At 44.0% G+C, this 13,604-nt stretch overlaps 1 protein-coding gene across 2 annotated transcripts in view; it reads right to left on the bottom strand.

The window, feature by feature from the left end:
• TECPR2 (tectonin beta-propeller repeat containing 2) overlaps positions 1–13,604 on the bottom strand; it is a 53,446-nt gene that overhangs the window by 22,495 nt on the left and 17,347 nt on the right. For both annotated transcript variants that reach the window (XM_063118070.1, XM_063118069.1), the window contains exons 11-15: positions 12,159–12,332; positions 9,432–9,612; positions 8,418–8,559; positions 6,852–7,092; positions 757–846 (exon numbers count right to left, since the gene is read on the bottom strand). In XM_063118070.1, the coding sequence (XP_062974140.1) occupies positions 757–846; positions 6,852–7,092; positions 8,418–8,559; positions 9,432–9,612; positions 12,159–12,332 (828 nt within the window). The remainder of the gene's footprint in view (positions 1–756; positions 847–6,851; positions 7,093–8,417; positions 8,560–9,431; positions 9,613–12,158; positions 12,333–13,604) is intronic.

The raw sequence follows: 13,604 nt of genomic DNA, 5'->3' as shown, positions 1-13,604 counted from the left end.
TTTCTGCCCCCCACCCCCACCCCCAGCATGGATTCTCTAACTAAATATAATGGTGGAAGACCAGCGTTGAATAACACTGGGTGCTGCCAAACAGTGATTTCATATGTAGGGTCAAGGAAGAGGGTGGTGCTAAACCCTAGTCCCACCTGCAAGTTTCCTTCCAAACTGCCTCCTCCTAGCTGATTCGCTCTTACTGTGGCTTACTTCTGGTACTGCTGCAGTGAGATGGCAGTTTTGGATGGAAAAGCGAAAGAAGAGCTCAGCACCCTCTTCTAGACTTCCAATGATGTGCCTTAAAATTCAGCACAATCCCCTTCTAACATGTCACATTTAGTTAGATCAGCCTTTCCCTTCAGATGTGTTCAACTGCAGCACCCAACTCAGCCAAGAACCTAAATACAAGGCAGAGTTGGGTGGGTGTGCTTTATTTTACTTTTATGAATCAAAATCAGGAGAGCAGTTAGCTTGGAGGACACCAACAGATGTGTCCGTGGGCGCATTGGTGTCCACGGGCACCATGTTGGAGACCCCAGTGATACAGCATTGAGGGGGCGCTAGCCTAACTACCATAGAAACACAAAATAGTGAAAGTTAGCTAACCAAAGTAAGCATACTTAAAGTTCAGGCAATTAATATATATTCATGCAAACTTTAAACCAGCTATGGATGGGTAAGATCAAGACTTGTCTTTTTCTCCTGCCAAGCTGAAATGCACCGTAAACTTACAAGGCAGCCCCCAAGCAAGCCAGGTTTTACCTTCTTTCGTTGGAGCTGCAGAAGCCAACACAAAAGCCCATTTTGTGCCCGAAGCAGTTCCACGAGGCACAACGTGATTCCAATATGTACCTGAAGAAAGAAGCAGAGGGAGCATAAGCATGAAAAACATACCTGCCCAATGCTCTCAACTCTGCCCCAAACTCCTTTAGTGCTCCCAAGATTTCTGATTTAAGTTACGTAACTGTTAAACTTGTATCTTGATTAGAACATGAACACTTGCAATGGATTTGGAGGGAGGTTTCCATTCACAGTGATGATTCCCAAAAAGATACTACTCAGCATCCAGTTTGAACAACTATTATTTCCCTGTAAAAGGATTGATACAACCTAGACTTTTTGTGGAGCGTTTATTTATATTTTCACCCACCCTATTCAAAGGGCTCAGGGCAGGTTACTAATTTAGCTCTGTCCTAGGTAGTAGGAGGATGTCTCACCCATCCTGATTAAACATCATGACCCAATGGGTCTTGAACCTGGACATCCAAGCCCAACATGCAAATGACTGCTCTGGTATGCAACTGAGTCTTCGAGCTTTCCACTTTCTTATGCCGCTGCTAGTTTTCAGGCCAATATAAAACACTGAAATCTTAGTTCACAGAACTGCTGATTTTTGTTCAATATGGAAACTGTTTCATGGTACTCTAATTCAGCTTCTAGACAACTCAAGCAAGACCGATTCGTAGTCCCATTTTTACAGACACAGAACTTCTCAACACTGCTCTCTGGACTCCACAGTGGTTCATGAATAAAATAAAGTATACATCTCACAACAGAAATGAATAAGCAGAATAAGCCCTAGGTAAATTCTCACCCCCAAGCGTCAATATATTTGATTCAGCATATATACAAAAGTAAACATATTCTTTATTTCAGATCCACTTAATTCTAAATTTACTTTGTAGCCCTAAGCAGATGTGCCAGTCAAGAGTCTATATTTGGGCATTCTGCTGTTACAGGATGTCCTGTAAAGGGATATATACAACCTAGACCTTTGCAGAAGTGTTTACTTATCCTTTCCCCCCACCCTATTCAAAGGGCTCAGGACAGGTTGCAACCTATCCTAATTTAGTTCTGTCCTAGGAAAGTACTGACTCACCCATCTCTCCATGAAATTTCGTGACCCATTTGCTCTACTCCCAGGCATTTGACGGCATATTTAACAAATCCTGGGATTTCTTACTGTTATTTGCTAAAATTATGTATAGATTTTGTATGTAAATGGTTTTGATATTTGATGTTGTAGTATAAGGTTTTAATCTTAGTAAACTACCCAGGGAGCTTTGGCTGTTGGGCAGTACAGAAACATAATGAACAAACAAATGAATTATTATTATTATTTATTTATTTATTTATATAGCACCATCAATGTACATGGTGCTGTACAGATTACACAGTAAATAGCAAGACCCTGCCGCATAGGCTTACAATCTAATAAAGTTGTAGTAAACAATAAGGAGGGAAAGAGAATGCAAACAGGCACAGGGAAGTGTAAAATGGTCTTGGGATCAGAGCAGAAGATTTTATTTATTTATTTATTACATTTTTTTACCACCCAATAGCCGAAGCTCTCTGGGCGGTTAAAGGCAGGTCTGTCATTCCCTCTCCCTCTCCCAGTTCCTTCAAGTGAAGTCACCATGCAAGCGTTTCCCTTTCAGAAAGTTGGAGCAACACACATTCCTGACCTCAGAAGTCAAAGAAAACATCTGCGCAACCTCTGGAAGTTGCTAAGTCTATCACCTTGAAACTATCCAGCTGCAACAGAGATAGCTCCTGCCTGCAAGGTTTTGGGGTTTTTTTCCTAACTTTCGCTGGTTTCAGTCTCTCCTGTCTACAGTATATAAGCAAACACAAAGATGAGATTATTGTGGACAGGTTCCGATATAGACTACACAAAGTTTCACACAATCTGCCATGCTGACAAATGTGTGTGAAACTTGCACTGAATTGCCTTCTTGGACTTCTTGGCTGCTAGAAGGAGATCTTATTTTCCTGAATTTATGCATGAATTTATTTGATTTGTTATGCTCTTGACAAAGGCTAGAGATCATACTTGCTGAGAGATCACAGAAATGTTATTATTATTATTATTATTATTATTATTATTATTATTTATTTATATAGCCCCATCAATGCACATGGTGCTGTACAGAGTAAAACAGTAAATAGCAAGGCCCTGCCGCATAGGCTTACATTCTAATAAAATCGTAGTAAAGCAATAAGGAGGGGAAGAGAATGGAAACAGGCACTGGGTAGGGTAAACAGGCACAGGGTAAGGTAAAACTAACAGTATAACAGTATAACTAACAGTCTAAAGTCTGAGCAACATCAAGTTTTAAAAGCTTTAGGAAAAAGAAAAGTTTTTAGCTGAGCTTTAAAAGCTGTGATTGAAGTTGTAGATCTCAAATGTTCTGGGAGAGCGTTCCAGGCGTAAGGGGCAGCAGAAGAGAATGGACGAAGCCGAGCAAGGGAAGTAGAGACCCTTGGGCAGGTGAGAAACATGGCATCAGAGGAGCGAAGAGCACGAGCGGGGCAATAGTTTGAGATGAGAGAGGAGAGATAGGGCGGAGCTAGACCGTGGAAAGCTTTGAAGGTCAACAGGAGAAGTTTATATTGGATTCTGAAGTGTATTGGAAGCCAATTAAGAGATTTCAGAAGTGGAGTAACATGGTCAGAGCGGCGAGCCAAGAAGATGATCTTAGCGGCAGAGTGGTGGACAGAAACCAACGGACTGATGTGAGAAGAAGGAAGGCCAGAGAGAAGAAGGTTGCAGTAGTCCAACCGAGAAATAACCAGTGCATGAACAAGCGTCCCCAGGAGAACGACCCAACTTCATTTTTATTTTCAAACTTCACGATACCGTTTTAACCTTCAGTCAAGACAGGATGCAGTTATAACTTAGCATAAAGTGATGGCAAATTGGTCTAGGATGGGTTTGGCTGGGGCTCCCAGCTCCCTGACTTGAGGAAAGGAAGCATTTCTAGAGCTGACAGAGGAGCTGCTCAGTTCCCTGGACCTGGTCCCACGCAAGCCCTGTTAAAGCAATCGGCTGTTGAGTAAGTCTTGCTGAAACTCCACTGGGAGCTTTATTCAATCTTGCTCAAGCAGCCACTGAAATAAGCAGCTGTGATCAGAGTAGAGCTTTCACTGGCCGATGACTATTTCATTTCAGTGCAGCCCACACGGGAGAATCTCACGGTAGACTGCACCTCAGATAAGAAATCTCCTCTGGTTGTAGTGTTTTTTAGAATATGCCAATTTGTAACAGTTAATCAGATATATATTTTTATCCCCCAGTTTCGTAACGACAGGAGGGAACGTTAAGTCCCCCGCTCTTTCTGACGTATCCAAGATAGATGCATAGGAGATTTATAGAAGCCAATATTTTTGGTAAAACAATTACTATTAGGTTAAATTCTTGGGCTCCATGTGGGGACAGTATTAACAGGTTTTGGCAACCAATACAGAAGTTTCTGTCTCTGTTTTATAGGTCCTATTGGAAGTCCTGTATTTGGGGCAATAACTTCTTTTTTAAAAATATATAGTTTAAACTTTTCCCACTGATGAAGACCATGTCGGTTGAAACACATTTGGGATAACTTTATATTGTAATTTTAAAGCATATACATTTGTTCAATGATTAAATATATATTTTCTACGGATATATGATTCCATTCAGTATGCATAGCTCCATTTCTATTTCAGAATATTGTTTTATATTAGTTTCCTTAAACCCCTTTGTTTTTCGAACTGATTTTGGTTTAAGATAACACTTCTTCACTATATTGGTGTAGTTCTGTGATGACAGGCAGGATAGCAGAAACCAAGAATTCAGAAGCTGAAAGGCAGCAAATGTAATCCAGACAGAGGTTCATAGCCATTCACTGCAGTTATTAGCTATGGAACGATTTGCTTGGTTCTTTGTATAAGTGGCGAACAGATCTCAGATATATGTGAAACCCACCTGAACATGATACCTGGGGAGGGGGTGGAGAGAAGATTCACGAACACTGAGTGTTGAAAACCCAAATTCTTCAACCAGAACTCGTTATAGAAAACTAATACAGACACACACACACACACACACACACATCACCCCCCCAAATTTAATTTTGAGATATTAAGGCAGAAAAGGATCATATTGGTTAGAACATGGGCATTGCGATATGTAGAAAAAGAGTGTATAAATCCCAAAAATAGTTTATGTAGGAAAAAAACTCACCATGTGGCCTCTGGGGAAGGTGAAGAAAGTTAGTAGCATCCCCACTGCCCAATAGACGGCATACCCAGATATTCAAATCGTGCCCCGAGGCTACACATTCAATTTAAGAAAAGAAAGCTAGGACATTAAAAAAACCACACCTCACAAAGCCTCCAGTCATGACAAATAAAACTGTGAACGGCAGCGAGATTGTGACCATGCAGTTTTCTAGGCAGCTTGACTACTAGACTTCAATGAGAGTCGGATTAATCACTTTCAACTGTAGAATTTAGCCCTCCAGCTAAACCATCAACGCGGTTTCGCTGCTGCCATCTCCACGGTTCTGAACACAAAGGAAGGACAATTCATACACGGCTTCCAAACCCGGAAAAGGGAAGGGGATGATTCCTGACATGATCCCTCAGGCAATCAAAGGAACAAATTCTTGAAAGGCCTAACAAACCACCCCAAGAGAGCTGGTCCAACCTCGGATCATATGTTGGGAACTCAAAGGCAACATGGTCAAGGCTTAAACAAGATCATGGGGAAAGGTATACCCTCAAATACCCTCAAAAGGTCCTTCAATGATGACAAGACACACAATCCACAGCAAATGAGAGTTCAAGTCTATGAAAACCCTCACAGCACTTGTCATGGCAAGTTCTTGGTAATCCAAAGTTCCACTTAGGAGGGAGCATGTGCAGAGTGTCCCCAAGTCTCAGACGATGATGGATCCAACCAGGGAGATTTTCCAGGAATGCAGAGCAGAAGTTCCTAGCAAAGGCTCCTCGCCTTTGCACCAGCTTAAACAGGGAGGCGTAGGCCTCTTCCAGACTACTTGACAGACAGGGGCTTTGGCCTTTCAGAAATGCTCCCGTCCAAACAGGGCATCGCTGCTCAGCCCACCAAGATGGCGCTTCACTCTGGACGACCCTTCTGCAAGCCCCCACCCTTTCTCTATCAATTTCTCACAGACAGCTTCTCTACCAAGGCTGAGGCAAGCAGGTGGCTTGCAAGGTGTACAGGCACTCCCACAACTCTGCTCTGAGAACACTGACAGAGACCAATTCACACAGATTGTAACATTCCAGAGGCTGACCAGGCCCCAAAGCCTTCCAGGCTACTTCTAATTAAATCTTAGCTAAAAAGTACAAGACTCCATAACCGTGCCTTAACTATCCCTGACGAGATGTCTTTCCAGAAAAGGATAAGACAGAGATACCAATAAAGATTTAAAGCAGCCCTCTGGATTCATTCTTGAGGATGGTCTGAAGGTACATGATGGGGCAGCTTTGCTCAAGTTCAGCAAGTCTGGGCCCAGTGGGTGCCCAGAGGGGAGACTGCTTGGCAACGGCTCTGTATGCTGCCTTGAGCTCCCTGGAGGAATGGTGGAACGAAAGTGTAATTAATGATAAATTCTATAACATGGGTAGCAAATCTGCAACTTGGGCAGCAGGGATTTATGACATGCCAGGAAAGTAGCAACATGCCTGGCTGTGATATAGACAAGGGATGGAGAAGGTGTGGCCTTCCAGATGCTGTTGGACTGCAACATCTGGAGGGCCACATGTTCCCCATCCCTGATACAGAGTCAAGTTGTGTACTCCTTTCCAAGTTCCCCACGCGAGCTGCCTCCTCCTCCCCAGAACAGAGGGGGGAAACGCTAAAGTACAGGATGATGTAGGGCTTACATAGGCACAGCAGTGTACCCTGCAACAGCACGAATGTGCAAGACTTTGACCATTGCTATATCATAATAATGCAACTGCAGCTGGCCAAGTCTGCTTCTGGGAATGTTCTACATTAAACTGCAACGATCAGAGTCACATCCATGTGCTGCTGGCTTTGCCATTACAAGCAAGAAAAACGCACCTACCTACGAGGCTTCCTTTAGCTACGTGAAACTCGTTCTTTCCAGAGGAGATCCAGACGCCGCTGCTGCTGACCGCAAGGAGGCTCGGCTGACACTGAAGCTGCTGTGACCAGAAAGCTGTGCGGAGTTTGTCGGCTACCTTCTCAACCGGGGCCTGGGCTACTGTGGCTACTGTCTGGGTAGCCTGGATTATGGTCTGGAAAAGGCTGCTCTGGTCAAACACGACATAATCGGTAATGCTTACCTGCGGGGGTGAGGGAGATATACAAAAGAACATTACAACCTCCCTGGCTAAATCAGACCAAGGGTCCATCCAGCATGGCAGTGAGACCTCCACCCTCCACAGCCTCTGAAGACACAAAAGGAGGAAAACACCACAGATATGATGTTAACCAATGTCAAGCCCTTTCCTAAGTCTCATTGATTTCAATATGAGAGATTATTCTGCAAGAATTAACTCTCCAATTGAGAGCAATGGGACTTTTAAGTCGTTTCTAATGTTTGCAGGTAATTGACTACTTTTGACTACTGGCAAAAAAAGAAAAGATGGGGGGAGTGGTGGCATTGTAAGACGTTTGGGAAATAATGAGTCCCCCAAGCTTTGCACGTTGTTGTTTGAGTTTGATGCTTCAGAATGAGAGACACGGGAAAGAAACAACAGTGAGCAACTTGGCATGCTGACAATAAAATTCAGTGGCTCTGAAATATCCTAGGAAAGGATCATAGAATCATATCATAGAATAGTGGAGTTGGAAGGGGTCTACAAGGCCATCGAGTCCAACCCCCTGCTCAATGCAGGAATCCACCCTAAAGCATCCCTGACAGATGGCTGTCCAGCTGCCTCTTGAAGGCCTCTAGTGTGGGAGAGCCCACAACCTCCCTAGGCAATTGGTTCCATTGTCGGACTGCTCTAACAGTCAGGAAGTTTTTCCTGATGTCCAGCCAGAATAGGGCTTCCTTTAACTTGAGCCCGTTATTCCGTGTCCTGCATTCTGGGAGGATCGAGAAGAGATCCTGGCCCTTCTCTGTGTGACAACCTTCCAAGTATTTGAAGAGTGCTATCATGTCTCCCCTCAATCTTCTCTTCTCCAGGCTAAACGTGCCCAGTTCTTTCAGTTTCTCCTCACAGGGCTTTGTTTCCAGACCCCCTGATCATCCTTGTTGCCCTCTTCTGAACACACTCCATGTGTAGATTAGTGTGTAGATTAATGAGTAAAAGCAAAGAGGCACCACAATTCCCTGGATGGGAACTTCATCTAGACCAGCCTTCCACAACCTGGGGCGCTCCAGTTGTGTTGGACTACAACTCCCAGAATGCCCCAGCCAGCTCTGCTGGCTGGGGCATTCTGGGAGGTGCAGTCCAACACATCTAGAGCGCTCCAGGTTGAGGAAGGCTGATCTAGACAGAACTGGATGGACAGTGGTTGTCCAGGGCCTCATACAGAGGTCTTCCCCAGTGAGATCGTTTGGCTGGGAATGAAACTGGACCTTTATGCATGCGAAACATGCGCTTTACCCACAAGCTAAAGCCCCTCTGCATTTACCGAGAACAGAATACGGAATGCCTACTTGCCACCAGTGGTTATCGTCCCCTTGCGGCTTCTTTGAAACGACACCTGCTCTGAACCACAGATTCCCATGGATGTCCAAAACCCAAATGGTCTGTTGGTCTCCAAGAGTGACACACACCGGTTCCAGAGCTTGCATTTCACTGCAAAAACAAACAAAATCCATTTATGCACAGGCATATCCCCTGCTCCCCTCAAAGATACAGTCTGTACTATGCCAAGCTAACTTTCCCCATCTATTTATTTCCAGCTCAATAACCTAAAATCAGAACAGCTCAGGGCCATTTGATCGTTTTAGCCACTGGATGTGATTCAGCTTTTTCAACGCGGTCCCACTGAAAGAAATTGAATTGTTTTCAATGGGATATAGTTAGACCTAACGATCGCTCCACCATGCACGCCACTGGCTGCCTCGAAGTTTTGTAAGCAGACAGTACAAACCACGTACAAAGAATAAGCTAAAATAAATGTTATTTATTACATAACTATTTGACCGAAAAGCTATGGGTACAATCGGCTGTACAAATCTTCAATAATGAAGAGTATGCATGCAAATCTGCTCAATTTGTATAATTTATACAGGCAGCAAAGTTCAGCTTTTCTTGGGGCCAAATTTGTATTTGTCTGGTCACAAGACTTTGAACTATTTATTTATTTTAGCGTAGAGTAGACACACAGCCCTGATTATTACAGTGTAAATTAAAGCAGTAACTGTCCATTTTAAGGTGGGCACACAAGCTTATCCCAAGCCTGTGCAATATTAAATGGGAACTGGGATGCCTTCCTGCCTTACTCCAGTAATGAATCGATACTTTCTCCTTCTCTGCAGAGTACTTTTTCTGTCATTTCACAGGTCAATGAAAGCTACCACCCAGATGAGGAAATCGGCCAACTCACGTGATGAAATGTGCTCTCTAAACATGTGCAAGTCTAAACTAAGATGATGACAAAAATCCAATCGTTGCGAAATCGAGAACTCTTACAGAACAGACCAACTTGATTCAACGTTGCTTACCTGATGATGTCGCATTTCCACTGCTCCCCTTCAGGGCAGAAGCTGCTCACACCCTCACGGTAGAGAAGCGCCCGCTGCTCAGTCAATGCCCAGACAACGTTATTTCTGGCTGTAACCTGCGATAGCGGATACGGACACTCCACCTTTACTGCTCTGGCACAGGGACGATCCACACTCAGGCCTTCAAGTAAAATACAGAGCAGCAATTAAGTGCATTGCCTCCATTTTTGCTCATACAATTTTGAGGTTCATTTTTTGCTTAGCATTTTTATCCACTTTCTATAGAGGTTGGGACTTAATTTGGGGTACCATGGCTGTGCTTTTAGCTTGCGGCTTGCTCCTTAACACATTTCCCTGCGTCCTGCAATAACACTGGGTTCAATACAAGCCAGTTTTTATTTAAACTGCTTGCTTTTCCATTTCTGCGCATTCATTCACAAGACTCTTTGAAGACTAATCCAATAACATAGAACCACCAAGTAAAAAAGATGCATTTGTAGTTGCCATTAATAAGTAAAGTGCTACGGTGGGATCTATTACTGCTTTGGACAGAGTTAAAAATGTGGTTCCTGAAAGGAGCACATTATTCTTAAATGAAGAGTCCTAGAGTTGCTTGTTGAGATTTCTTCTTCTGGGCAGGTATATACCAGGACTCTATAAGCTCATTGAATTTAATTAATTTGGACATATACAGGCCTTTTTAAAGAGGAAGGCATTCTTCTGCATAAAAAGAAAACTCAGCAGACAGCTATTGCTCATATTAGCAGGATAACAGGCTTCCCTCCATAGAGGGGATGGAGAGTTTCTCTATTTTTGATATCTGCTCTATTCTTTTGGCCAGACTTCCCCAACCCGGTCCTCTCCAGATGTGTAGGACCAAAACTCCCAGTATTCCCCAGCCAGCATGGCAAATAGTCAGGGCTGCTGGGAGTTGTAGTCCACCATATCTGGAGAGCACCAGGTTGAGGCAAAACTGCTTTAGGCCATGGTCTGTGGCAGTGTAGGCTAGTGGCTCCAATGTCAGTGGGGCGGTAGATCTGCTCCTGGTTTCAGTCAGAACTCTAAAGGAGCTATCCAAGAGTTATGTCCAGCTCAATAGCCGCCAGTCGCCGCTGATCCATGGGCTGGAAGTATTTTTCCCACACAAACTCAGGATGGCAACAAGTAGCAAGCCCTACATGATTAACAGAGCACACTTGCACTGGCACAGCAAGGGCATGATATTAAAGCATGAACCAAACATAAAACTGTGGGCAACCATTTCTCCAGAGCCTCCAGGGGGTCAGATGAAAATTTCCCAAGGGTCCTCTGGGGACTCCTTTATGGTAAAAACCTGTTATAGCCCAGTGTACCTGTCACCCAAGACAAGGTTTATGCTCTCAGGTGCAAGAGTCCATTGGGAAAGGATTAGTTGTCCAAGCATGAAACATATTTCATAATTTCATCATAATACACTGCATGAGAGTTGTGGTAAAAGCAGAGCAGTAACTAAACCCCACATTTTGCAAATAAATCAAGCTACTTCTTTTGTAAGATTTCCATACTAAGGCCTTCTGGAAGAGCACGGGAGGTGTCGTTGGGGGTTGTAAGGGAAAGGAGGGAATTGGAGAACATTTCATTATTTACTTATTTTATTTATTGCATTTTTATACCGCCCAACAGCCGAAGCTCCCTGGGCGGTTCACAAAAACTAAAACCATTCAAAGTATAAAACACAGTATAAAAACATGATATAAAATACACATTAAAAACTGATTAAAAACATACCATACATGATTAAAACATCTTGAAAACATTATAAAATTCCACTGGATAGGCCTGCCGGAATAGATCAGTCTTTATTGCTTTTTTAAATTCTAAAAGACTGTCAAGTTGATGAATCTCCTCCAGCAGGCCATTCCACAGTCTGGGAGCAGCAGAAGAAAAGGTCCTCTGGGTAACCGTTGTTAATCTAGTTTTTGCTAGCCGAAGTAGATTCTTCCCAGAGGACCTGAGTGTGCAGGGCAGATTGTACAGGAGAAGGCGATCCCGCAGGTAGCCTGGACCCAAACCACGTAGGGCTTTAAAGGTGATAACCAACACTTTGTACTTCACCTGGAAGCTAATCAGCAGACAGTGAACAGATTTTAAAACTGGTGTAATGTGGTTGCTGCTCCGACTCCTCCAGCGGGAGCCTCCACTGGAAGAGAGTCCTTTTTTGTATGGAAGACGTTCCTCCATCTGCAAAAGCATGGATCCAAGCCAATAATCCCCCAAAAGAATTTAAACTGAGACTGTCCAAATGCAATTTAAGGTAAACAAGATCCAGAGATTGTCATGTTCTCATTTCTTATAACAATCACTAGAATGGTGCTTCCCCTCCCCACAAAAAAACTTTCTACTACCTTGAGAGAACACTTTTAGTATTAATATGTCTGTTGAAGAACCTCCAGCAGGTTTAATGCATTCCATTAACCATTTTGTGGTTAAGCAGCGTGGTTTAGTGTTGTCTGAACCAGGCCAAAGTAATTTGCGGGGGAAACGACATCACTCTAACGTAAGAATAACCGCTTTGCATGTGGAAGATCCCAGGGTTCCTCCCCGCCATCTCCAGGTAGGGCTAGGAAAGAAAGAATCCTGCCTGAAACCCTGGGGAACCGCTGCCAGTCAGTGTCAACAGCACTGGGCTAGTTGGACCACTGGTCTGACTCAGCATAAGGTCGCTTTCTAAGTTCCTAACGTAGGTACCTGTTTGCAGATACAGATCTCCATTCGTTCGAATAATCCAGGCAGTGTCATCACTCAAAGATACAAAAGCCGATTCGGGTAAAGCTTCGTACCAGTGACGTTTCCCTTTTATTGTTACTTTTCCACAGGCAAAGGCTTTATTGGTTTTTTGTTCAACTTTCCAGAGAAGAGTCCCTGCAGAAGGAGCCTCAGATTAATAAGAAGAGTCACATTTAGTGCAAGGTAACACCGCTCTGCATTTTTACACAATCCAATTGTGTTCCTTAGCTGGGTTATTCGAATTTGTAAAGTCTGAAAGGCCTCTTAAGTTACGTATTTTCATTGACGTTTCTCTGTCTGAACATTCTCTCCACTCCCCAAACCTCCATCCACACAGAACATGAGAATGTCAAAGCTACCTTTTCCACAGGATGGCTTAGTTCAGACATGTTGCTCAACTGTGGTTTTAGAACTCCACAGTGGAATTTTTCCACCACCGTTGAGAAATGTGTTGTCTGATGGGAAAACACCATCCCATGGCGTTTTTGGGGAAAACGCTCCATGCTGAATATCCATGCTGTGCAGAGGAGAGTTCCTGCACAACCGTTGTGTGGTGGGCTCCGTGGAGTTTTCCATTGCGTTGAGTTGACTTTTCCCTCTGGCAAGAGCGGCGAAAGGAAGGAGTGTTGCTCTTGGAGAGCTGCCAGGATTGTTGTTTTCACAGCAATGGCTGATGGGATACCATCGGGAGGACCGGGGGAAGAGAGAGGGCGGAGGAACTGTCAATCAAATGTTGCAATGGATTTTACTCCACTCCACGGTAGCCCACAGTCACACAATGGTAGAGATAGAACATGTTGTGTGTAGGGAGTACCCCCTAGAAACTCAACGGCTGAGTGGAGTTTTCACACTGCGTTGACTAATGCGTTGTCTGAACTGTGCCTATGCTTCGTTTCTGTGTGCAGAAAGCAGGAGAGGGAATACCTCCTGGAGGAGCATTCAAACAAGTAACTTAACCACCCATCAGCAGCCTGAGTTGGTACAATCCAGGAAAGGGTTTTGACAAAAGGCAGCTTGAAACCCTTCCATCAGGGGGGTAGCACCTCAGGCTCACCTGGGGGTCAAATCTGGCTAACCAAGCTTCTACAGGTGGCCCCACCCCATTTCCCCTGACCGTTTGATGGTTTCCTGGCTTCTGTGCATTCTCACCACCACCACCACCAAATTCTAAAAGTCTTAGTTACAGGCCATAACAGTTTTAAGCTAAAATATCTGGCTATTTTTGTACTTTCCCCCTGTCCTGTTCACCCTTAGCCCCCCCACTCCCAATAGTATGAGGCCTCCGAGAGCTTATCCAAAATGGAATCCACCTATTGGGGTGAAAGAAGTTCAACGCTTTTGCCCTCCATCTTCAGACTACTGTGGTTTTTATTTTATTTTTTGGGTACTAATGCCCAGACCAAAGAA

Source organism: Elgaria multicarinata, chromosome 2 (genome assembly GCF_023053635.1).
Source record: "Elgaria multicarinata webbii isolate HBS135686 ecotype San Diego chromosome 2, rElgMul1.1.pri, whole genome shotgun sequence".
Lineage (NCBI taxonomy): Eukaryota > Metazoa > Chordata > Lepidosauria > Squamata > Anguidae > Elgaria > Elgaria multicarinata.
This window is presented reverse-complemented; position numbering and strand designations above follow the sequence as displayed.